At 39.3% G+C, this 26,978-nt stretch overlaps 1 protein-coding gene across 1 annotated transcript in view; it reads left to right on the top strand.

The window, feature by feature from the left end:
- OC90 (otoconin 90) overlaps positions 1-26,978 on the top strand; it is a 177,446-nt gene that overhangs the window by 115,784 nt on the left and 34,684 nt on the right. Inside the window, exon 13 of the mRNA XM_053715947.1 lies at positions 14,363-14,401. Coding sequence (XP_053571922.1) covers positions 14,363-14,401 — 39 coding nt within the window. The remainder of the gene's footprint in view (positions 1-14,362; positions 14,402-26,978) is intronic.

The following is a 26,978-nucleotide window of genomic DNA, read 5'->3' as shown; positions in this document are numbered from 1 at the left end:
TTATTTTTTGCTTAGGGTTTGGGCTGAAAAAGAGCTAAATGTCCTTTTAAGGGCAATGCCCATCCAAATGCCCTTTTCAGGGCAATGGGGAGCTTAGGTTTTTTAGATAGGATTTTATTTGGGGGGTTTGGTTGTGTGGGTGGTGGGTTTTACTGTTGGGGGGTTGTTTGTATTTTCTTTAACAGGTAAAACAGCTGATTTCTTTGGGGCAATGCCCCGCAAAAGGCCCTTTTAAGGGCTATTGGTAATTTAGTTTAGGCTAGGGTTTTTTTTTATTTTGAGGGGCTTTTTTTACTTTGATAGGGCTATTAGATTAGGTGTAATTAGTTTAAATATTTGATCATTTCTTTTTTATTTTGTGTAATTTAGTGTTTTGTTTTTTTTTCGTTTTTTTTTTAAATCATCTTTATTAATGATATCGAAATTGACAGCAACATTATACATTACAAACTGAGTCAAGTAAAAGTAGCCTTTACAATTGAATCTATGTATACACGTAATGTAATAATAATATAAAACATTGCTTAACCAAAGTTGCCACCATACTAGGCATAAAAAATAGGGGTAACAAAATGGTGGTTCAGAAAAATATTATCAGGTGAATCATGCCCCTAAGAACAGAACATTTTAAAATTATTATTATTTTTTTTTTTTTTTTTTTTAAAGTCAATATACATAGTAGTTATAAAGAACCAAGATTTGAATTGGAGAAGAAAAGAAAGAAATATCGTAAATATTCGTAGGGGGAGGAGGGAAGGGGTATTTGGGTGAATGAATAGGTCGAGATTAGAATGAGGGGAGGAAAGAAGAAGAAGCGGGAAGAAAAAGGGGAGAGTAAGGGGGAAAAAAAAAAAAGGGGGGGAGGGAAAGTCGCCCACGCGCCCAGGAAATTGGATGGACAATTGGTCACGTCCTTGTAGGTGTATTCAGATTGTGTGATTCCAAAGTGACTTCATCATTTCGTATGTTTCTAGTTTGCTTGTTTTAAGATAATGGTATCTTTCCAGTGATAGGAGGTCTGATACCATCATTTTCCAATCCTCCAAGGAAGGAATTGTTTTAGTTTTTCAATATTTAAGTATTAGCTTTTTTACAGCCGTAATCATTATCAATAGTAGAGGTTTTTTTGCCAAGGCCAATCGTCTTAGGTAGGGAGAGGAACAGAATGACCCTTGGATCTGGGTTGATCCGTACTGAAATTATCTCTGAAATGGCTAAGAAAATGTTTGCCCAGTAGTTGTCTAAAAATGGACACGTCCACCATAGGTGTAGTAAGGAGCCCTCCGCCCCACATCCCCTCCAGCATGAATTGTTTAGTGAAGGAAAGATTCTGTGTAACCTAGATGGAGTTAAGTACCATCTACATGATAGTTTCAGATGTACCTCTTGTATCTGCGCTGAGACAGAAGATTTCTTGGATAGTTTGAATGCTTTCAACCACATCTCTTCGTCAAGATTTCATCCGAGATCTCTACACCAAGAGTGTGCATATGTAGGGAGGTTTGAGACATTAGGGTTGTTTAAAAGTTTGTAGAGTTTGAAGATAAGATGGGTTGGAGTTGATGCCATTAAGCAAAGTCTCTCAAATACTGTTGGTCCCCTGCCCAATTCGGATTTGTGCTTATTGTGGGTGATGAAGTGAATTAGTTGATGGTAGTGGAGCCATGAGGAAAAAAATCCCCCATGGGTTTCCATCAATACCTCTTGAGATTTAAATCTTCCATCCTCAGTAACAAATTGTATTGAGCCTACGTTAAGGTTATAGGGGTGTTTTAGAGTGAAGCCTAGCCGATGATACGGCAGATCCACATGTTCTATTAGTGAAGTGGTTGGGGCTAACCTTGAGGAGATGTGCGTTGTGGAGGCTAAAATCTTATCCCACTCTGTGAGGATATTTGTTGTGAGAGAGTAAGAGTTTAACATTATGGGTCTTTGTATAGGGATAGTCCATGCCAGTGTTGCTACGTTATTAAGTTTGAAAATGTGCCTGTCAATTTGAACCCAAGCCTTGGCGTCTGTATTATGGGCCCATTCAACTATGTGCTGTAGCGTTATTGCATATTTGTAAGCCTGCAGATTTGGGACGCCCAGGCCCCCATTATCCCTGGGAAGGAACATGGTTCTTTTAGGGATTCTTGGTTTGGATCCAAGCCAAATGAATTGCTCAAAAGCTTTCTGTAGTTGAAATATATAATTATCAGGTAGTCTGATAGGGAGTGTCTGGAGGAGATAAAGAAATCTCGGGAGGATATTCATTTTTAAGACTCCAATTCTCCCCAGGCATGATATGTGCTTATTTTTCCAGGAGGAAAGGTCTCTTACAATTTCGTTTTTTAAATTAGCATAGTTGAATTTAAATAGGTCCTGCATGGAGGGGGTTAGAAATATTCCTAGGTATTTAAGTTCTTTTTGGGCAATAGGGATACCAAATCTGTCTTTTATATATTTTATAACCCTCGGGTTTGTATTAATATTCATTATCTCTGATTTGGAGATATTTAGTTGGAAGTTAGAAGCTCTACCATAACGGTCCAGCTCAGCTAGAAGTTCTGGGACTGAAGTCTCAACTTTCGTAAGTGTGTACAGAGCGTCGTCAGCATATAGAGCCTGTTTGTGTTCGGTCTCACCTACCACTAACCCTTTGATTCCTGGATTTTGTCTAATTTTTTGTGCTAATACTTCCATCGCTATAGCAAAAAGCAAGGGAGATAATGGGCATCCCTGCCTAGTGCCATTATAGATGTTAAATGACTCCGACAAGGTGCCATTGACTCTGATTGGGGCGTTAGGGAAAGAGTATAGAGCCAAGGACATGTTCAAGAAGGGAACCGGGATTCCCATCTCCTCCATAACTCTTCGCAAAAAAGTTCAGCCCACCCTATCAACCACCTTTTCTGCGTCGGTGGCGAACAGGGCTTAGGGAGTGTTTGTGATTTTAGCATGATTTATTAACTGTAGCACTCTGATAGTATTATCCCGGGCTTCACGTCCAGTGACAAAGCCTACCTGATTGTTATAGATTAAAGTGGGTAAGTATTTATTCAGGCGGTTGGCAAAAATTTTGGCCAATAACTTCATGTCGGTGTTGATGAGTGAGATTGGTCTGAAATTCTCTGGACATGTGGCAGTCTTGCCGGGTTTGGGGATTACTGTTATATGAGCCTCTAAAAGTGAACTAGACAATCTGGGGTTGTCCCTTAAATTATTAAAAAGTTGTAGGAGGTGGGGGGATAGAATATTTTTAAATGTTTTGAAGTATTTGGCGGAGAAGCCATCTGGTCCCGGGCTTTTACCAGAGGGAGTATCTTTAATAGCCTGATGTAGCTCCTCTAAAGAGATAGGGGATTCTAAGTATGTCTTTGCGTCATCGGTTAGGGAGGGAAGATTCAGATTTTGGAAGTACATCTCTAAGCTAGTCATGCAGTCTAATGTATCGTTGTGTGAATGTGTTGGTTTGTCAGGTTTGTCAATGCCATATAGGGAGCTATAGTAAGCGCGAAAAGTAGAAGCAATGGCTTTACTATCATGTATGACTGATCCCTCTTTTGTGGTTAGGGAGTGAGTATATGCTGACAGTTGTTTCCTATGAAGGGTTCTGGCCAGGATTTTCCCTGGTTTGTTACCTCCTTTATAGTAGAATTGTTTGAGGTAAAGTGCATTACGCTGGTGTACTTCAGTTAGGAAGTGTTTGAGCTCCCCTCTAGAGTGCAAAAGTGCCTGTTTCAGAGTGTCATTCCCAGGATTCTTTTGTGTTCTTTTTCGAGGGAGTCAATTTTATCTAAGAGGTTAGAATGCATTTATCTTGATTGTTTGGAGACCCTAGCTCTATGTTTGATAAATAAACCTCTAATTACAGACTTGTGAGCCTCCCATTCCATTAATGCGGAAGAAGCGGTATTCACATACATCAGGAAATATTCCGATAACTGTTTTCCCACATCTTCAAGTATCAATGGGTTTGACAACAAAGTGTCATCCAGCTTCCAAGTACGGGACGTGATTGGAAGATCTGGCCATGTGACTGAACAAGTGATTGGGGCGTGATCTGACCATGTTATGTTCCCTATTTTACACTGATTGATAAGTGTAAGGCCGTTAGTATCTGTAAAAATGTGATCTATACGCGTATAGCAGTTATGTGGAGAGGAGAAAAAGGTATAATCCTTCGCGGAAGGATGCAGTGTTCTCCAAACATCGTGGAGCGAGAGACTCTGTAGGGAGCTCTTCACGGACTTAAGTACAGATCTGGGAGTGCTTGAGGAGCCTCTAGAGGCGTCTATGGCGGGGTCAAATGAGACGTTAAAATCCCCGGCTAGTAGAATTACTCCTTTGGCATGATCTAAAAGTAAGTTTGCTATTTTTTTTAAAAAGCAGTTCTGGTTTTGGTTGGGGGCATAGATATTTAGTAGTGTAATGTTTTGGCCAAAGAGCGAACCAACCAAAAGGACATAGCGACCCTCCGGGTCTTTTATAGTTTGTGATATCTGGAGAGGTAGGGATTTGTGAATTAGAATCCCCACTCCCCCTCTTTTGCTAGGCCCAGAGGCAAAACAGGTGATGGGATAAAGCATAGGGGACCACCGGGGCTCCTTACCTTTTTGGAAATGTGTTTCCTGTAACATCAGGATTTGGCTGTCAAGTTTATTTAGCTCCCTTAGAACAATGGATCTGTTACCAGGGCTATTCAATCCCTTTACGTTTATTGAAGTCACTTGGAAAGAGCGGTCTTGAAACCTACTGGGTTTGATAGACATTGTTTCGGGGAACTGTGGAGCAAGAAAGGAAAAAAAAAAAAAAAAAAGGGTGGAGGAGGAAGGAAGAGGAAAAGAAAAAGAATGAAGAAGCAGAAGGGGTTAGAACAGAGATAGGGAAGCAGTGGGGTGAGACGCTATGGATGAGTAAGGAGAAGAAGGAAGAAAATAAGTTTATTGTTTGAGAACAATAAGCTTATGGAGAACACTTATTCAAATACAAGTATTGCAAGATATATACCTAACACAAGACAAAAGTGGGGGGAAGTATCTCTATAACCAGTTTAGTCAGATAAATTTAAAATAATCTTAGTTTTTCAAGGACATGACTAAGGGAATGGGGAGGGAGGGGGAACCCGGGAAGGGAGGGGGGAAATGGGGAGGGGGGGAAAACCTGCCACAGGGAGGGGAGGAACCCCATCGGGAAGGTAAAAGGGGAACACAAAAACACTCTCAACCCATGGAGGAGAACATGCAAATGAGGCATAGGGGTCTATCCAATAGAGCCACTTTAACATGAAGTCAATTGAAGTCAGCATATATCAAATATTGACATATTGATGTTTAAGATAAATGAAAATAAGTAAGCGAAGGAGGCAACAATTAAATAAGGCAATGTAGACCCCATACAACCCTATCCTGTGTATCCACTAAGAATCTCAGAAGGAGAACTAGTTTGGTAAACAATATTTAAATGATTGCTTAGAACTATGAACTCAACCTCAAAACAACAGATATTACAAACATTAGTTACATAAGAGTCCATTGTGCTCCGCTAGTGAGAACAAAATTATTTTGAAGCAAGTGGCCCCACATTTTCTCTTCACATGTGAAAGTTCCCAGAAGAGGGTTATAATATAGTGTAAAACAGCATTAATTTCCCTGTAAAAGAAAAGAAACATATCGCTCTTAACATTAATGAAGGTAACTCTCAAAGGATACAGGGCTGTCGATGTTTGTGTCCGTTGGTATCCCCAAAGGGGGAGATCGAATCTTAAAACACAACAGAATACAGGACCCAAGGACAGTCACATGGGACATTGATGCGCATGCATTGCTGAAAAGTGATACCAATCAGTTATCACTTGGGCCCCTTCCCTGATAGGAAAAAGGATGTAAGTTACCCAACTGGAGAGTGAAAGTCTGCTTCATCTCAGAGCTGTTAAAATAGTTCAGGAAAAGCATATGTCTCATATTGCCTCTCTGCTGGTTGAGGCAGGTGTAGGGCCTTGTTGGTGGGTGCTGTCATCTGGTGTCCAAGGTAGGGAGAGTTCTCTATAGAAGACACCGGGATCCGATTCTGGCCTATAGATCGCCGTTTTGTTTCTGAACATTGCTATTATGGAAACCGGGAAGCCCCATCTGTAGTGTATCTTGTTATTTTTTAGAATGGAGGTAACATGTGACATATCTCTCCTCTTCTGTAGTGTTATGGGAGATAGGTCCGAGAAAAGTTGAATTTCTTCCCCCACATGCGTAATGGAACTTTTTTCTCTGGCATAGCGAAGAAGTTCCTCCTTATCCTTATATCGAAGGAATTTAACTATTATGTCTCTCGGAGGTGCTTTTGGGGGGGCTTTGGCCGGATAGCTCTATGAGCCCTCTCAATTTGAAGATCTTCTGAATCTGGGCTATTCTTTATGACTCTGAAAAGGGCTTGGAGATACCCCTCTATTGCTGGAGGTAGAACAGTCTCAGAAACTCCCCTTATCCGGAGGTTATTCCTCCGACAGCGGTTCTCCAGGTCCTCCAACTTATCAGAAAGGGCCTGTATCTTGCCGTCTTGGACAGTAATGTTTGAGGAATTAGTTTGAATCTCCTTCTGTAGATCATTTTGAGTTTCTTCAAGGGAAACCACTCTTCTGTCAATTGCACTGAGGTCCTTCCTAAGATCCCCAAAGAGGGTTCTCATTTCGTGTAATACCACTTTGATGTCGTCATTTGATGACAAATGTGTAATATCCCCCTTAGTAACATAAGAGACAGTCTCAGGATTCCCCTTTCCTGCTGGGGTAGCCATTATAGGTTCTTCTTCTGTTGTGTTTGATGTATCAATGAGGGATTGTTGTTCCTTAGGCTTTAGGTACTGCATTAAGGACTTAGTGGAAGAGGATGAGGCCTTGTCTCCTTTGTGTGTTTTCTTGCAAGGCATCACCTAATGTCTGTATCAGAGTAAGGCAACAATTCCCTGACAGTTGTACAGTCTATAGGTATATTGAGGAGCAAGGGCTGTAGTTATAACTGTGTGTCCCTGCGTTAGCCTAGATATTTCCTGAGTTATTTGTTTTTTATACCTTTTTTAATTTTAGGTAGTAGATCTACTATATAGCTTAAGGGATAGTGCTCTAAGTCTGCGCCAGTCTAACGTGGTACTGCTTAGCTTAAGGAGTTGCCATATAGCTGTGTTCAGAAGTATGGAGAAACAGATGCTTAGTAGCCCAATTACCTTCTTTTATTGTCTTCTATGAGTATGCAGTCTGTGTTGCAGCCCGGAGGCATCAAGCGGCAGCTGTTACACTCGGTGCGCTGCGTGGTGCAGAATCAGTGTCGCATGTTGTGATGAGCGTTCCGTCGTTCCCCCGCCTCACACGGTCCCTCTCCCCCCTGCTGCGTTAGCGGAGAAAGATAGTCTGTTTCTTGCAGGTAGGTGTGGGAACACTTGTTAACTTGCACGGAGATGAGGCAGGGTACTTGTTGTAGCGCTCTTTGAGATTCCTCGAGGCAGTGGAGTTAGGCTCTATCTTTGTTGCAGCTCTAGGCCTCAGCAGTGAAACTGAGTGAAGTGAGAGGGTTTTACACTCGGCAATGTGAATTCTTAACCGGGAGGCTTATTGTAGTGTTTTGGGAGGGGGAGAGGGTAGGGGGAAAGGATCACGTCCCTAAAATGTGCTAGAAACTGGCATAGGAGATGGGAGCCCTTCTAACTAGCAGCCATCTTCCAGCGTGGCTAGACTCCGCCCCCCAGTGTTTTTTTTTTTTGTAATTTATTTAATGGTATTTAATTAATGTAATTTATTTAATTGTACTGTAAGGTTAGGTGTTAGTGTAACTCAGGTTAGGTTTTATTTTACAGGTAAATGTGTATCTATTTTAACTAGGTAGTTAGTAAATAGTTAATAACTATTTAGTAACTAGTCTACCTAGTTAAAATAAATACAAACGTGCCTGTGAAATAAAAATAAAACCTAAGTTAGATACAATATAACTACTAGTTATATTGTAGCTAGCTTAGGGTTTATTTTACAGGTAAGTATTTAGTTTTAAATAGGAATTATTTAGTTAATGATAGTAATTTTTATTTAGATTTATTTTAATTATATTAAAGTTAGTGGGTGTTAGGGTTAGATTTAGGGTTAGGTTTAGGGGTTAATAACTTTAGTATAGTGGCAGCGATTTTGTGGGTAGCAGATTAGGGGTTAATAACAGTAATGTAGGTTGCGGCGATGTTAGGGACAGCAGATTAGGGGCTAATAATATTTAACTAGTGTTTGTGATGCAGGAGTACCGTGGTTTAGGGGTTAATATGTTTATTATAGCGGCGGTGATGTCCAGAGCGGCAGATTAGGGGTTAATAATTTTATTTTAGTGTTTGCGATGCGGGAGGGCCTCGATTTAGGGGTTAATAGGTAGTTTATGGGTGTTAGTGTACTTTTTAGCACTTTAGTTATGAGCGTTATGTTACGACTTTGTAACCCATAACTACTGACTTTCAGTATGGTACGGTATGGATCTTGATGGTATAGGCTGTACCGCTCACTTTTTGGCCAGACAGACAAACTCATAATACCGGCGCTGTGGAAGTCCTATTGAAAAAGGACTTTTTGAAAGCTGTGGTAGTTACGTTGGGTTACGACCAAAAAAAGTGTGCGAGGCAGCTATACCTGCAAGACTTGTAATACAAGCGATAGTGAAAAAGAGCCATAACGCTGCTTTTTCACCCATAACTCGTAATCTAGCCGATATTTATTTATTTTTTCAAAGCAGCTCGATCACAGCAACTTGCATAAAATGTAGGCTGAGCTATTTGTCACAGGACAATTAAATTATAACTTATGTATGTAAAAAATCATAATATATATATATGTGTGTTTCTGTCCCCTACCACTAAGAAAGATTATACGTTTTTTAATCAGGGCCTTCAACAAAACTGTGTCAAACCATACATCTTATTGTAGTCACTGTGTTCCTACAACTGCATAGCCAACATATGTGCATTGCCAGCAATCACCAGATAGCTATAGTAGCGAATTCCTGCTTGAAAAACATACCAGGGTATGTTTTTCAACAAACAATGTCAATAAAACAACATATATTATTATGTGTCTATGCTGTTTTATGTGTCAGTGATTTTCTATATATCTGTACTACTGTGTCATGGGTCTATGCTGTAACATGAGTCAGTAAAATTCTCTAGGCCTGAGCTGTGTCATGTTACTGTGCTGTGTCATGTGTCTATGCTGTGTAACATGAGTCAGTGATTTCCTTTATGTCTGTGCTGTAACATGAGTCAATGATTCCTTATATGTCTGTGTGTATTATGTGTCTGGGCTGTAACATGAATCAGATATTTCCTATGTGTCTGTACTGTGTTATGTGCCTGTACTGTAACATGAGTCAGTGATTTCCTATATGTCTGTGCTGTATTATGTGTCTGTGCTGTAACATGAGTCAGATATTTCCTATGTGTCTGTACTGTGTCATGTGTCTGTGCTGTAACACAGGTCAGTGATTTTCTATATGTCTGTGCTGTATTATGTGTCTGTGTTGTAACATGTTTCAGTGATTTCCTATATGTCTGTGCTGTCACGTGTCTGTGCTGTAACATGAGTCAGTGATTTCCTCTAGGTCTGTGCTGTGTCATATGACTGCTGTAACGAGTCAGTGATTTCCTAGCTGTCTGTGCTGTATTATGTGTTTGTGTTGTAACATGAGTCAGGGATTTCCTATATGTCAGTGCTGTATTATGTTCCTGTGCTGTAACATGAGTCAGTGATTTTCTATATGCCTGTGCTGTGTCATGTGTCCATGCCGTATGGCTATGCTGCAACATGTGCCTGTGCTATAACATTAATTAGTGATTTCCTTTATGTCTGTGCTGTATTATTTGTCTGTGCTGTAACATGAGTCAGTGATTTCCTATGTGTCTGTGATGTGTCATGTGTCTCTACTGTAACCTGAGTCAGTTATTTCCTATATGTATATTCTTATGTGTCTGTGCTGTGTCATGTGTCTGTGCTGTGTCATGTGTCTGTGCTGTAACATGAGTCAGTAATTTCCTATATGTCTGTGCTGTATTATGTTTGTGTTGTAACATGAATCAGTGATTTCCTATATGTCTGTGCTGTGTAATGTGACTATGCTGTAACATTAGTCAGTGATTTCCTATATGTCTGTTCTGTGCCGTGTGTCTGTGCTGTAACATTAATCAGTGATTTCCTATATGTCTATGCTGTATTATGTGTTTGTGCTGTAACATGAGTCACTGATTTCCCCTATATGTCTGTGCTGTGTCGTGTGTCTGTGCTGTAACATGAATCAGTGATTTCCTATAGGTCTGTGCTGTATTACGTGTTTGTGCTGTAACATGAGTCACTGATTTCCCCTATATGTCTGTGCTGTGTCGTGTGTCTGTGCTGTAACATTAGTCAGGGATTTCCTATATGTCTCTGCTGTATCGTGGGTCAGTGATTTCCTATGTGTCTGTGATGTGTCATGTGTCTCTACTGTAACCTGAGTCAGTTATTTCCTATATGTATATTCTTATATGTCTGTGCTGTGTCATGGGTCTGTGCTGTAACATTAGTCAGTAATTTCCTATATGTCTGTGCTGTATTATGTTTGTGTTGTAACATGAATTAGTGATTTCCTATATGTCTGTGCTGTGTAATGTGACTATGCTGTAACATTAGTTAGTGATTTCCTATATGTCTGTGCTGTGTCGTATGTCTGTGCTGTAACATTAATCAGTGATTTCCTATATGTCTATGCTGTATTATGTGTTTGTGCTGTAACATGAGTCACTGATTTCCCCTATATGTCTGTGCTGTGTCGTGTGTCTGTGCTGTAACATGAATCAGTGATTTCCTATAGGTCTGTGCTGTATTATGTGTTTGTGCTGTAACATGAGTCACTGATTTCCCCTATATGTCTGTGCTGTGTCGTGTGTCTGTGCTGTAACATTAGTCAGGGATTTCCTATATATCTGTGCTGTATTATGTGTCTGTGCTGTAACATTAGTCAGGGATTTCCTATATGTCTGTGCTGTATTATGTGTCTGTGCTGTAACATTAGTCAGGAATTTCCTTTATGTCTGTGCTGTATTATTTGTCTGCGCTGTAACATGAGTCAGTGATTTCCTATATGTCTCTGCTGTATCATGGGTCAGTAATTTCCTATGTGTCTGTGATGTGTCATGTGTCTGTACTGTAACCTGAGTCAGTTATTTCCTATATGTCTATTCTTATATGTCTGGGCTGTGTCATGTATCTGTGCTGTAACATGAGTCAGTAATTTCCTATATGTCTGTGCTGTATTATGTTTGTGTTGTAACATGAATCAGTGATTTCCTATATGTCTGTGCTGTGTAATGTGACTATGCTGAAACATTAGTCAGTGATTTCCTATATGTCTGTGCTGTATTATGTGTCTGTGCTGTAACATTAGTCAAGGATTTCCTATGTGTCTGTGCTGTAACATGAGTCAGTGATTTCCTATATGCTTGTGCTGTGTCATGTGACTATGCCGTATGGCTATGCTGCAACATGTGCATGTGCTATAACATTAATCAGTGATGTCCTTTATGTCTGTGCTATATTATTTGTCTGTGCTGTAACATAAGTCAGTGATTTCCTATATGTCTGTGCTGTATTATGTTTGTGTTGTAACATGAATCAGTGATTTCCTATATGTCTGTGGTGTGTAATGTGACTATGCTATAACATTAGTTAGTGATTTCCTATATGTCTGTGCTGTGTAATGTGACTATGCTATAACATTAGTCAGTGATTTCCTATATGTCTGTGCTGTGTCATGTGTCTGTGCTGTATCATTAATCAGGGATTTCCTATATGTCTGTGCTGTATCATTAATCAGTGATTTCCTATATGTCTATTCCTATATGTCTGTACTGTGTTATGTGTCTGTGCTGTAACATGAGTCAGTGATTTCCTATGTCTGTGCTGTATTATATGCCTGTGCTGTAACATGAGTCAGTGATTTCCTATGTCTATGATGTATTATGTGTCTGTGCTGTAACATGTGTCAGTTATTTCCTATATGTCTGTGCTGTATTATGTATCTATGTTGTAACACGAGTCAGTGATTTCCTATATGTCTGCTGTATTATGTGTCTGTGCTGTAAGATGAGTCAGTGATTTCCTATGTCTATGCTGTATTATGTATCTATGTTGTAACATGAGTCAGTGATTTCCTATATGTCTGCTGTATTATGTTCCTGTGCTGTAACATGAGTCAGTGATTTCCTATATGTCTGCTGCATTATGTGTCTGTGCTGTAACATGAGTCAGTGATTTCCTATATGTCTGTGCTGTATTATGTGTCTGTGCTGTAACATGAGTCAGTGATTTCCTATTTCTGTGCTGTATTATTTGTCACTGATTTCCTATATGTCTGTGCTGTGTCATGTGTCTGTGCTGCAACACAAGTCAGTTAATTCCTATATATCTGTGCTGTGTCTTGTGTGTGTGCTGTTTTCTTTATGTCAGTGACTACTTATATGTCTGAGTCTATGCTTTGTCAGGTGTCTGAGTTCTGTATGTTGGGTCATGGGTCTGTGCTTCATCATATGTCTGTGCTTTATCATATCTGTGCTGTCATTGTCTAATCAAAGACAAATTGAACTACAAGTCATGTGGTTTACCTAGGGTTGTTACCTTTTGCCCAAAAATTCCTGGACACTTTTTAAGTGGGCGTGGAGAGGGTGTGGCTTGGGGTGTGGCCTCAAATTCATTATGAAATTAATTTATATATATATATACACACACACACACACCAAGTTGAAACCCCAATACCAAGTAAAATAGTGCTGTAAGTATAGCCGAGAAAATTATTTAGAAAAGTTAAACTCAAATTAACAAGTTTAAGAGAAAATATAATTGACACTAACTTTTGGGCGACAACTTTACAAAATTATTGGAGCAGTGTTTGGAGATGAGAAATATGGAGATGAGACCGCGCATTACCTGGGATTGCTAAGCTTGGGGGCATCGTGAACCTGTGTGACTGGACTTGGGTAACTGGTGGGCGGGTAACTGGTGTAACGGGCGGGCGGATACGTGCAATGTCCTGTCTCTCTGCCACTCTGCTGCAGGATGTGACGACTCCCCTCCTGGACCCTGTTCCCCCCTTCAACTGTCCCACTCCCACATCATCCTCCGTCTCTCCTGCAGACTCCACCTACCTGGTTAGTAACCCCGGGATAAGCCCTCCTCTGGCCAGCTTATTTTTTGTAAAGTCTGTGCTCACTGCTGCGCCAGGGGAGCACTTAGCCCGGGGCATTTGAGGCTAATTCCGGGACACGGGACACAGAGCCTCAGACCGGGACTGTCCCGGTGAAACCGGGGTGGGTGGCAACCCTAGGTTTACCCCAGGCGCTACAATGCATTTTCATGTCTATACTCACATAGAATAACATTGGGCAGGTTTCATGTTGATTAGCCCAGGTGGTACATCGGGGTAGGTTTATTAAAGGGTGAGCAGACATGATTCACTGTAGCGAATCATGTCTGCTCGACCTCGCTAAATGCAGACAGCATACATTGTCTGCATTTAACAATGCACAAGCATTTCTTGTGAAATGCTTGTGCAATGCTGCCCTCTGCACACTCACAGCCAATCGGCCACTAGCAGGGGGTGTCAATCATCCCGATTGTATTGGATCGATTCAGGATGATTAGGGATCCTAAGGAACTCATCAGTACTTAGTTTCATGCTGATTTTGGGGCCTTTTTATGTCCTGTACTATACTTGTGGAATATATTGATTCTGTACTAGCGCAACCTTGCACTGCTTGCACACTAATTTGATTTGATACTCTCAATCCTAAATTTGGGGCATTCTACTTCCTACGCACAAACACACAAACACATTCACACACAAACACACACACAAACACATGCAAACACACACATATATATACACCTTTGAGCCCTTCCCAGTCAAACATTTTGTCATATACCATATCAATTTCAAACATTGTTAATACCACTTTTTGTTAATTTAAAAATAGAAATAATTGAAATAGTTTTGTTCCTCACTAATTTAAAATAAATCTCTATCTGATGTGTATATATATATATATATATATATATATATATATATATATATAATTTCTTCTGAGTTATTGAGTTAGTATTTAAACTATTTCTTAATGCACTTTTCATCTCTATGGCCACTTAATGATCTTGTTAGCACATCACTAATTACAAAAGTGTAAGAGAAAAGTATGGACGCGTAGTGAGTGAGATAAAAGAAACCCTTTAACAAATATAATACAAATAAAAATAGCTTATATATCGTATATTCTACATTTCTGTATCGTTGCTTGAAATGCTTCATTTTCTCTAGATTGCGTTCTGTGTTCTTGTTTACAGGTATAACCTATAAAAGAAGTGTGACAACTGCAGTTCACAGTAAGTACTGAATTAATTTGTCCAATGCTCAAACAGAGGTAACCAAGTTTTATACGTATTTTTATGTTTATGTGCAAACAGCATATAGGAATATTTTTTGTGTGCTTTATAGCAATTATAATACTTTGTCTTTTCAATCAGTCATTTAAAGGGATGTGAAAACCAAACAAATTATTTCATTATTCATATAAAGCATACAATTTTAAAAAATGGCCAATTTACTTCTATTATCAACTTTGCTTCATTCTCTTGGTATTCTTTGTTAAAGGAGCAGCAATGCACTACTGGTAGTGAGCTGAACACATTGGTAATTCAATGATAAGAGGTATAAATATGCAGCCACCAATCAGCAGCTAGTTCCAGCTCCTGAGCCTACCTAGGTATGCTTTTTAACAAAGAATACCAAGAGAATAATAGAATAAATAAGAAATTTGCTTAAAATGGTATTCTGTATCTCATCATGAAAGTAATTTTTGGGGTTTCATGCCCCTTTAAGGTGTTTCAGTACCTGTTATTGCTACCATCCTTACCATGTTTTAAAGGAGATTGTTTTGTGAATCCTTACACTATGTTTGTACATAAAACAAGATAGATTTAAACTATAGTTTTAAAGCATTGTTTCATGTACTGTATGTGTTTGGCGTCTGAATTCAAACAAACAGTAAATTATGAATATTTATGCTTAGAAGCATATTCAAATTGTCTGGGAGTTATTTTGCTATCACCAGAAATAGTCCTGCTTTATAGATTCTATCGCCTAGATTTAGAGTTTTGTCGGTAAAGACCCGCGGTGCTAACGCTGCTTTTTTTCCCAGCGCATCCTTTAAACAACGCTGGTATTTAGAGTTGTCTGAGTGGCTGCGTTAGGCTCAGAAAAGGGAGCTTTGAGCATAATTTAGCTCCATTTCAACTCTCAATACCAGCGTTGCTTACGTTAGCGGTAAGCTGGAAAAACATGCGCATGCACGATATCCCCATAGGATACAATGGGGCTGAGCTGGCTGGAAAAAAACCTAACACCTGCAAAAAAGCAGCGTTCAGCTCCTAACGCAGCCCCATTGTTTCCTATGGGGAAACACTCTCTAAGTCTGCACCTAAAACCTTAACATGAACCCCGAGTCTAAACACCCCTAACCTTACACTTATTAACCCCTAAACTGCCGCCCCCGCTATCTCTGACACCTGCATTATACTATTAACCCCTAATCTGCCGATCCAGACACCGCCGCAACCTACATTATCCCTATGAACCCCTAATCTGCTGCCCCTAACATCGCCAAAACCTATATTATATTTATAAACCCCTAATCTGCCCCTCCAATGTCGCCGTCACCTACCTACACTTATTAACCACTAATCTGCTGCCTCTAACATCGCCGACACCTATATTATATTCATTCTAACCACTAATCTGCCCCCCCAATGATGCCGCCACCTACCTACACTTATTAACCCCTAATCTGCCGACCGGACCTTGCCGCCACTATAATAAATGTATTAACCCCTAAACCGCCGCACTCCTGCCTCGCAAACACTATAATAAATTTTACTAACCCCTAATCTGCCCTCCCTAACATCGCCGCCACCTACCTACAATTATTAACCCCTAATCTTCCGCCCGCAACGTCGCCGCTACTATAATAAAGTTATTAACCCCTAAACCTAACTCTAACCCTAACATGCCCCTAACATAAATATAATTTAAATTAAACGAAATAATATTCCTATAATTAAATAAATTAATCCTATTTAAAACTAAATACGTACCTATAAAATAAACCCTAATATAGCTACAATATAACTAATAGTTACATTGTAGCTATTTCAGGATTTATATTTATTTTACAGGCAACTTTGTATTTATTTTAACTAGGTACAATAGCTATTAAATAGTTAATAACTATTTAATAGCTACCTAGTTAAAATAAGTACAAAATTACCTTTAAAATAAATCCTAACCTAAGTTACAAATACACCTAACACTACACTATCATTAAATTAATTAAATAAATAAACTACAATTAGCTAAACTAAAATACAATTAAATAAACTAATCTATAATACAAAAAAAACTAAATTACAAAAAATAAAAAAAAATACAAGAAGTTTAAACTAATTACACCTAATCTAAGCCCCCTAATAAAATAAAAAATCCCCCCAAAATAAAAAAATGCCCTACCCTATTCTAAATTACAAAAGTAATTTGAAAATAAAAATACCCCCCCAACATTACAACCCACCACCCACATACCCCTACTCTAACCCACCCAAACCCCCCTTAAATAAACCTATCGCTAACCCCCTGAAGATCATCCTACCTTAAGTCGTCTTCACCCAGCCGAGCCGAATTCTTCATCCTAGGTGCACAGAGGAGGTCCTTCATCCGGTAGAAGTCTTCATCCAGGCGGCGTCTTCAATCTTCATCCATCCGGAGTGGAGCCATCTTCAAAGGAGCCGACGCGGAGCCATCCTCTTCAACTGACGACTTCCTGATGAATGAAGGTTCTTTTAAGGGACGTCATCCAAGATGGCGTCCCTTCAATTCCAATTGGCTGATAGGATTCTATCAGCCAATCGGAATTAAGGTAGGAAAAATCTAATTGGCTGATGCAATCAGTCAATCAGATTGAAGTTCAATCCGATTGGCTGATCCAATTAGCCAATCGTATTGAGCTCGCATTCTATTGGCTGTTCCAATCAGCCAATAGAATGCAAGCTCAATACGATTGGCTGATTGTATCAGCCAATCAGATTTTTCCTACCTTATTTCTGATTGGCTGATAGAATCCTATCAGCCAATCGGAATTGAAGGGACGCCATCTTGGATGACGTCCCTTAAAGGAACCTTCATTCGTCGGGAAGTCGTTGGTTGAAGAGGATGGCTCCGCATCGGCTCCTTTGAAGATCGCTCCACTCCGGATGGATGAAGTTTGAAGACGCCGCCTGGATGAAGACTTCTACCGGATGAAGGACCTCCTCTGCGCACCTTGGATGAAGAATTCGGCTCGGCTGGGTGAAGACGACTCAAGGTAGGATGATCTTCAGGGGGTTAGCGATAGTTTTTTTTTAAGGGGGGTTTGGGTGGGTTAGAGTAGGGGGTATGTGAGTGGTGGGGGGGTATTGTATTTTTATTTTCAGGTAAAAGAGCTGATTACTTTGGGGCAATGCCCCGCAAAAAGCCCTTTTAAGGGCTGGTAAAACAGCTGATTACTTTTGTAATTTAGAATAGGGTAGGGCATTTTTTTATTTGGGGCAATTTTTTATTTTATTAGGGGGCTTAGATTAGGTGCAATTAGTTTAAACTTCTTGTAATTTTGTTTTATTTTTTGTAATTTAGTGTTTGTTTGTTTTTTGTATTATAGATTAGTTTATTTAATTGTATTTTAGTTTAGCTAATTGTAGTTTATTTATTTAATTAATTTAATGATAGTGTAGTGTTAGGTGTTAGGATTTATTTTAAAGGTAATTTTGTACTTATTTTAACTAGATAGCTATTAAATAGTTAATAACTATTTAATAGCTATTGTACCTAGTTAAAATAAATACAAAGTTGCCTGTAAAATAAATATAAATCCTGAAATAACTACAATGTAACTATTAGTTATATTGTAGCTATATTAGGGTTTATTTTATAGGTAAGTATTTAGTTTTAAATAGGATTAATTTATTTAATTATATGAATATTATTTTGTTTAATTTAAATTATATTTAAGTTAGGGGGGTGTTAGGGTTAGAGTTAGATTTAGGGGTTAATAACTTTATTATAGTAGCGGCGACATTGCGGGCGGGAGATTAGGGGTTAATAATTTTAGGTAGGTGGCGGTGATGTTAGGGAGGGCAGATTAGGGGTTAATAAAATGTATTATAGTGTTTGCGAGGCGGGAGTGCGGCGGTTTAGAGGTTAAAGGGACAGTCAACCATAGAATTGTTATTGTTTTAAAAGATAGATAATCCCTTTATTACTCATTCCCCAGTTTTGCATAACCAACACAGTTATATTAATGTACATTTTACCTTTGTGATTCCCTTGTATCTAGGAACCTTCTTCCAGCCCCCTGATCACATGACTGTGACTGTTTATTATCTATTGTCTTAAGTTTAGCATTGCATTGTGCTAGATCTTAAATAACTTTCTGTGCCTATACACAGTGTTATCTATATAGCCCAAGTGTACTTTCTGTCTCTTTGTGTTGAAAAGAGATTTAAAAAGCATGTGATAAGAGGCAGCCCTCAAAGGCTTAGAAATTAGCATATGAGCCTACCTAGGTTTAGTTCAATCTAAGAATACCAAGAGAAAAAAGCAAATTTGATGATAAAAGTAAATTGGAAAGTCAATTAAAATTAAAAGTCCTATCTGAATAATGAAAGTTTAATTTATACTTGACTGTCCCTTTAATACATTTATTATAGTGGTGGCGAGGTCCGGTTGGCAGATTAGGGTTAATAAGTGTAGGTAAGGTAGCTGCGACGTTGGGGGGGGGGGGCAGATTAGGGGGTAATAAATATAATATAGGTGTCGGCGATGTTAGGGGCAGCAGATTAGGGGTTCATAGCTATAATGTAGGTGGCGGCGGTGTACGGTCGGCAGATTAGGGGTTAAAAAATTGTATTATAGGGTTGGCGATGTGGGGGTGGCTCGGTTTAGGGGTACATAGGTAGTTTATGGGTGTTAGTATACTTTGTAGCACAGTAGTTAGCAGCTTTATGTTCCCATGTTAGCCCATAAAGCTCTTAACTACTGACTTTTTTTGGCGGTAGGAGTCTTGTCGGTAGAGGCTGTACCGCTCACTTCTTCCAAGACTCCAAATACCAGCGTAAGGCAAATCCCATAGAAAAGATATGATACGCAATTGACGTAAGGGGATCTGCGGTAGCCTGGAGTCGCGGAAAGGAAGTGAGCGGTAGACCCTTTCCTGGCTGACTCTAAATACCAGCGGGCGGTAAAAAGCAGCGATAGGAGCCCTTAACGCTGCTTTTGACAGCTAACGCCAAACTCTAAATCTACACGTATATCTTTCTAACAGGACTTTGATAATTTGGATCCATATTTCAGAACTCTGGTTAGCTCCTACCTCAGTGCCATTGAACTATGGCTCTTTTTCTGAGATAATAAACTGCATCTAAGGATACTTTCAAAGTTGAATTTTTTGTCCATCCTTGTAATGCCACTGTTCCTTTATAGAGTAAGGAGTATATCTGAAATTATGAAGGTATATATTATAAAAACACTTTGTGTGGCATAAAAATATAGTGTAGGTGTTACAGAGTCAACCTGTGCGACTGGTTTAAATCTAATATCCAAGCAACTAAAATGAATCAAATATCAAAGCAGTATGTATATCAAAATAAAATTTATTTATCTTAATTAAAATAACAATGAAATATTGTCTACTTATACTGTGATATTATGACCGGTCATATATAGTAACAAACTCTATGCTAAAACATAAAAAATAAGCTAAAAATAGCTGACTGTTTGTGAATGGCTTTATCAAGATCTTGATAAAGCCATTCTATATGGTGAAACGCGTTGATGGACCTAGAAGAACAACTACAAAGTGAGAATATATAATTATCTACAAGGATTGCAAAGGATTCGTTGGGATTATTTGATCCACTTCTAATACTCTGCGCAGAGTTTTTTCATCGAGACCGGACCTACATTCGACACGCATCCAGCGTTCCTGACGTCACCAGCTGTAGTGAGCCGCGCCGGACACCTGTGCCATACCCTGACGGAGGATTCAGCTCGACTAAAGAGCAGGTAGGCACCATAGAGGTGTAGCGGTCCTGCAGCGTGGTTGTCAGTGGGTATTCCTAAAAGAAGGTATCAACCTATTTTCACAGAAACTGCCAATTACGGAACTTTCAATATCTCCATACGGGACTTTTACACCTGTTTACTCCTATAACGGAGCCATAACAATACTTCATCCTTAGGTAGTTTGATATCTACCTCTTTCCCAAACGGAACTCTCACTGTTATAGAAGCCTAGATTCCATAGGGGGATTTACTCTTTCATATAGGGCTACTATCCCAATATGATTTTAGACTGAGCTGCACAAACAGTCAGCTATTTTTAGCTTATTTTTTATGTTTTAGCATAGAGTTTGTTACTATATATGACCGGTCATAATATCACAGTATAAGTAGACAATATTTCATTGTTATTTTAATTAAGATAAATAAATTTTATTTTGATATACATACTGCTTTGATATTTGATTCATTTTAGTTGCTTGGATATTAGATTTAAACCAGTCGCACAGGTTGACTCTGTAACACCTACACTATATTTTTATGCCACACAAAGTGTTTTTATAATATATACCTTCATAATTCATATCTCTAAATATACTAATATATATTTATAGATTATTCATCATCCCCATAGCTGTTTAGCGCATACACACATCTCTCTTTTTCTTTGTACCAGTTCTTGCATCATCTGCTTTATGGGAGCAGATTAGTGTGTATTGCAAGGGGCAGATTTGCGCACCATATATCCACCACTGTTTTAAGTATATCTGAAATTAGTAGAACCAATATCTTGAGCAAACATTGAATATATAGATAAATGTAATAATTTAAAGTATATAGTATACAACTATGTGGCATCTAATAATGAACTTACATAACACAATGCGCGGAATCTGAAACCTAAACAAATAAACATAAAACTCCAGTAGTACTATTCATTAACTTAATAATGTGCAATTAAATATCTCCACTTCTGAAAGAATAAAACTGACATCATAACTCAGCCCTGGAGCATATGCAAATTAATAGGAAGCTTTATCTCTTCCTTTCAACTAGTAAACAAGTGGATGCCTTAAACACCATAAAATAAATTACTCCATAAAGTAGTAGCTTAAAAATGTTAAAGAACACTGAAGTCAAAATTAAACCTTCATTATTCAGATAGTGCAGGTAATCTTAACAAAATTTCATTATCAATTCTTGTACATAGCCTTTGTATATGCATACTTTCTGAGGCACCAACTACTACTGAGCATGTGCAAGAGTTTAAAGTGTATACATATATAAATCTGTGATTGGCTGTCACATGATACAAGAGTGGCAGGTAAATTGAAATAAATTTGGAAATTTGTCAAAAAAAAACTACTGCTCATTTAAAATTAAGACAAAGGGGTAGATTTATCAATGTGCGGGAAGACGTGATCCGCTGTAGCTGATCATGTCTGCTGCATATTGATAGATGCCAACATCATGTGAAATGCTTGTGCAATGTCGCCCCTTGTACATTCGCAGCCAATTGGCCGCTAGCTGGGGGTGTCAATCAACCCGATCGTATCCGATCGGGCTGATTGCTGTCCTCCACCTCAGAGGTGACGAACGAGTTAAGGAGCAGCTGTCTTATGACTGCTGCTTCTTAACTTACATTTCCTGCGAGACGGAAAGTACGGGTGTAGATAGCAGGATCGGCTGCTTGGTAAATCTAACCCAAAGTGCTATTGCATTGCATTTTTACTATGCATTAATTGATTATACAATTCTACTGTATTTAATAGTAATAAAAATGCTGTGTACATTAAAAACATTCGGCTAGATTACAATTTTTGCGTTGTGGTTTTAACGCTGAAAAAAATGGCAATTTCAGCGTAAAAGCAGTAATGCACTATGGAGAGTCGTGTCGGTATAGCTATACCGCAAGCATTTTAGCCTGTAACACAACGTCAATCCCGCACTCAAAAATAATTGCATTTTTGCATGGGATTTCCATAGCGCCGGTTTTACGGTGAGGCTAAAACGCTTGCGTTACAGCCTATACCGACACGATCCATACCACCATCTGAGAGCAGTAGTTATGGATTTTGTGTAACAAAATTGTTTCACAAAACTCATAACTAAAGTGTTACAAAATACACTAACACCCTTAAACTACCTATTAACCCCTAAATCGCTACCCTTCTGCATCGCAAACACTATTTAAAACGTATTAACCCCTAATCTGCTGCCCGCCCACATCCCCGCCACTATAAGTTATTAACCCCTATTACGCCGCTCCTCGACATCGCCGCCACTAACTAAACCTATTAACCCCTAAACCGCCAGCCCCCCACATTGCCACTACTAAATAAACCTATTAACCCCTAAACCACCAGTCCCCCCACATTGCCACCAATAAATTAACTATTAGCCCCTAAACCTATCACCCCCTAACTTTAAATTAAAATGACAATATCCCTATCTAAAAATAAATAAAAACTTACCTGTAAAATTAAAAAAACCTAAGTTTAAACTAACAATTAACCTAACATAACTATTATACTAAACTATTATACTACAATTAAAATAAATACAAATTGGGGGACGGAGCCTGGAGTGACTGAGAATGGCCGCATAATTTGTCTGCTCTGACTCTGGTTGTATTATATATGTCTTTACCTGCTACTTATGGAAGAGATGAGCCCTGTAAAGCTACCTAAATATACCCTGGACTTTGGTCTAACAGCTGTTAAAGCTGAATTTACAGTTCATCTGATTTTTTTTTTTTTTTTTTTTTTTTTTTTTTTATTGAGGTTATAAATAAATGAAACAGGCACATAATACCACATTTCCAAAAGTAAATGGAGATCACAACAAGAATATACATGGTAAATGTCAGGATAAAGATACAGATAGTAGCCCAGTTATACAAAAACAAAATGAACCTCAAGTTTTTAATAAAGATAGATCCCCTTAAAAATTGATACATTTCAGAGAAAATTATTTCCCTTAATGAAAAATAGAGGTCTCTCTTGGACCCCCCAGAGGAGAATTCAAATCAGGATAGGGAATGTTGGGGGAAAACAACAAAATAACAAAGTGGGCCACTTTTGGACCCCAAATAGAAACTGTTATTATGCGACACATATGTGCTTAAACAATATAAGTAGAATATTAACATAAGTACAAGGATGTATGGGTTAAGGAGATACCCTAAATATTCCAACAGAGAACTAATTTGGTTAATGACATATGGACAGATACACAGAAAATGGCGATATTATAATGTGCTATATGAAGAACAAGTGACTAGGTAACGCTGTACTACTCTATATGTGATAGCAGTGACTGCAGAATAGGATCTTAGGGGAGAGGAACGGGGTACCGACTAAAATGCTGAACAGCAGTTTAACCCCTTAATGACCACAATGTACCCTGTATGTCACTGGTCATTAAGGGTTTTTTCAGGACATAATAGCACAAGTCTAGCAAGAACACGCTATTAATGCCCTCCCTCCAGAAGGCTTTGTGGAATAGAGCAGTCTCAACGCTGGTGGCAAGACCGCGCTATAAAACAATCAAGTCCCAAAAAAAGGCCAGCGACATACAGGGTACGTCGCTGGTCCTTAAGGGGTTAAACATTAAATGCAGACTATGGGCTGGCTATTAGGTAGGAAAGAGTATAATTGATTGATGGGTAACAGTGGCATTAACAGGGAGACCAACATAGTGCTGTCTCAGTATAATCAGGGAGGGGGCTGACCTAACCAGAGGGCTAGAGATATTAACAAGAAAACCAGAAAACAAACATTGGACCCACGTGAACCTCTGCCCTGCTATAGCCTACCCTGCAATAAAATGTGCACTCTTGAACAATAGAAATTGTCTTCCTACAGCTTATAAATTATATGTGGAAAAAAAAAAAAAAAAACATGGTTGAAGGTCTATCTAGCATCTCAGCCACCTACTAAGAGGTGAATATAATATAAATACATCTAGACCTTATGACACGATCTTGCAGATATCTGGTGGCATGAGGGATGTCTACTTCATAGAGGGATGCTTTCAGTCTTTAAGGTTTATTCCCAACTTTCTGATGCTAAACATTCACTATTTAAGTAACCCCTAGTGGAGAAAGGAGAATAGTACCCTCTCCCAAGGCATTTAGTGAAATATGGTGTCAATATGATTAAATATATATCAGTCAAGCATAGATATTCACTATAATGGGGAAGGAATTCTCAAGAATATGTATCTGTGACATAGTATTTAGTAGTTGCAGCTGTTGTGGAGGCGTTCAGTAGAAAGACTACAACAGAAAAAATTGGAGAGCTCACAGTGAGGTTTTCTATTTAGTCCCATAGCAAGATATTATATAAGGGGGTGTATAGCATTCCTTATATGGTCATGGGTCTTAGATATAATACATCATATAAGCACTCCCATTACTTCCTATCCATGATCTTATTTAGGTGTGTGATAGTTCACATAGGAAATGTGTGCTTTAGAATCTATTGCTAAATAGTTGGAGTTAATATCCTGCACATATGATGTCTCATTGTCCCAATCTGTGGCACATCCAAACATTACACAACAAAACAATCATGTGCAGGAGTCAGGTTAGACAGAAACCAAATGTCTCTAGCCTAAAACAATTAATAGTATAACATCCTTACACACAAGCCAAATTATATGTCACCTTATACCTAAGTATGTAATCAATCTCAGCAAGTAGTAAAATGGATTGTGCAGATATTACTCTATATTGTGTTACATAAAGGACAGGTACCTGTATATTGTGGGCTAAACATATTCAGGGCAACAACATAAAGATTGTAAACAGAAAAATACTACTCGGAACAGGAGAAATAAGTATAAAACCTTATAGTGCAGAGTACTTTTTAAGTAGCCAGCAGTTCATAATAATATCCCATTCATGACAGTAAGAGTTTGTCCGTTCGTGGAGGGACCTGTATAGAGCCACTGCTCTACACCATTGACCATTTATACCTTAGTGTCCTGCCAGGGTCCCATGTTTTAAATTGATGTTGGAGAGATTGAAGACGGATCAGCAACCGTGCTGGCCGAAATGAAAAAGCAATGTCCTCATTCAGGGCTTCCAATGCGGTCTGCGACTTTGCTGAGAGACCTGCCCCTCCATAAACTTCTACTTGTTTTGTTTGGGACTCAGCTAGGGACAGGATAAGGGTTAATGCTCCAAATTCTGTCTCCGCTCCCTGGGTGTTATGTACTTGGTACGGAAGCCTGTTAGAAAGTGCTGCATTCAAGTCAGAAGGCATCCTCATGCGTGATTGTGTGGGGCGGTTTAGGCCAGTCTCGTTTCCCATGTTATGAGGTCTCAGCTGGACCGGCAATAGATGCAGCCCCTCCAGAGAACGCTCACCTTCCTGGTGCAAAGCAAATGCGAAAGGGCCTCCAGACACCTCAGGCAGGATCCCGTCCGAGATCAGCATGCCTCCGTCAGCAGGTACATCTCTTTTTATAATAGGGGATTGAATACCCACGACGGCTAATGGACTTGTGACTACCATTATGTTTTTGGGTAGAGATGGGTCAATTCGCGATTGCGGAGTTTTAGCTTCATAATCCGTGTCAGCGCAACACGGCTGTCCATGAAAGTCACTTGTTTGGCCCACAATATTGAAAATGGAGGCGGTATTGTCCGAAAAGAGTTCCTCTTGTCTTAGTCCAATACCGTGATTAATACTGCAGTCCTGTAGAGGTAGCTTGGTTCCCATCCCATGTTGTTGCAGGATTGATGAAATGTCACGTTCTAAGGCCTCAAAGTGTTCAGCAATCAGTTGCGTCATGGTAGTTTCCCATTTAGTGACTGCCTCCATACTAGCAATCTCTGGTAGCGCAGTTATTATCCTACTGGAGGATATCGTAACCCCGGAGTTCGGGGGGGGGGGGGTAATATCACGGCAGCCCCAGACCTATGGTCCATAACCTATACAGAGACTTCTTGGCTTCTTCAGTTTCTCAAATTGCTGCGTAGTTGCAAAGATGGCCTCCAGTCCTGAAAATAAGTCTGTCCCGTAGCTGACTCAAAGAGCATAGGCATGTACTCAGTCAAAACATCAACTCTCAGAATATGTCCGTTCACCTTAATGGATATCCAATGCATAGCAATAAATATTAAAGGTTTCACTATGTTTAACTTGTAAAAATAGAATCAGGTTCAGAGAGCTTCACTGTGACACGTCCTGCCGCATTGAGTGTAGGCTCCGCCCCCTTAAAGCTGAATTTAATGCAGGGTTTCACCTTTTCGACTTGAGACCGGAGCTTCACTTTGAACTTATATGAGCGGTGGCCATCTTACTGACCGCATGGCTTTCACATTTTACAACTACAACCAGGCTTCCAACTTGTGAGGATTGTTACCATCATTAAAACCCCCCCGGCGGGTACCCTTTGGGGGCCTGTCGTTAGGACACAGTGATACCTCACCACTCACTGCAATATTACAAAGCACAAGAGTGTGTACATCTGCATGATATCATTCAGCGTGCTGACTTGCATATACATACAGCACCACCATGGACGCTAAGGATGTTGTCGCCTTTATGGAAGCATTGAAGGGCCTTTTGACAGCTCACTATTCTGCTTTTGAAGAAACGCTAATGGCAACAGTCAAACCTGGAGCTCTCAGTGTACCCCAGCAATCTGCGCCACCCGGATCTGTTCTAAAGACACATGTTAGCGATAGCACTCTGGGGCCCCAGTGCTAAGCACCTATTACTGTTCCGGGACTGATAACTACTGTTGGGAGGTTTGCAGAAGTTAATGCCGACCAAGTAATTTTAGAAGACGCAACCAGCATGG

Source organism: Bombina bombina, chromosome 5 (genome assembly GCF_027579735.1).
Source record: "Bombina bombina isolate aBomBom1 chromosome 5, aBomBom1.pri, whole genome shotgun sequence".
Lineage (NCBI taxonomy): Eukaryota > Metazoa > Chordata > Amphibia > Anura > Bombinatoridae > Bombina > Bombina bombina.
The sequence above is the reverse complement of the archived record's forward strand: the minus strand, read 5'-3'. Positions and strand labels throughout refer to the sequence as shown.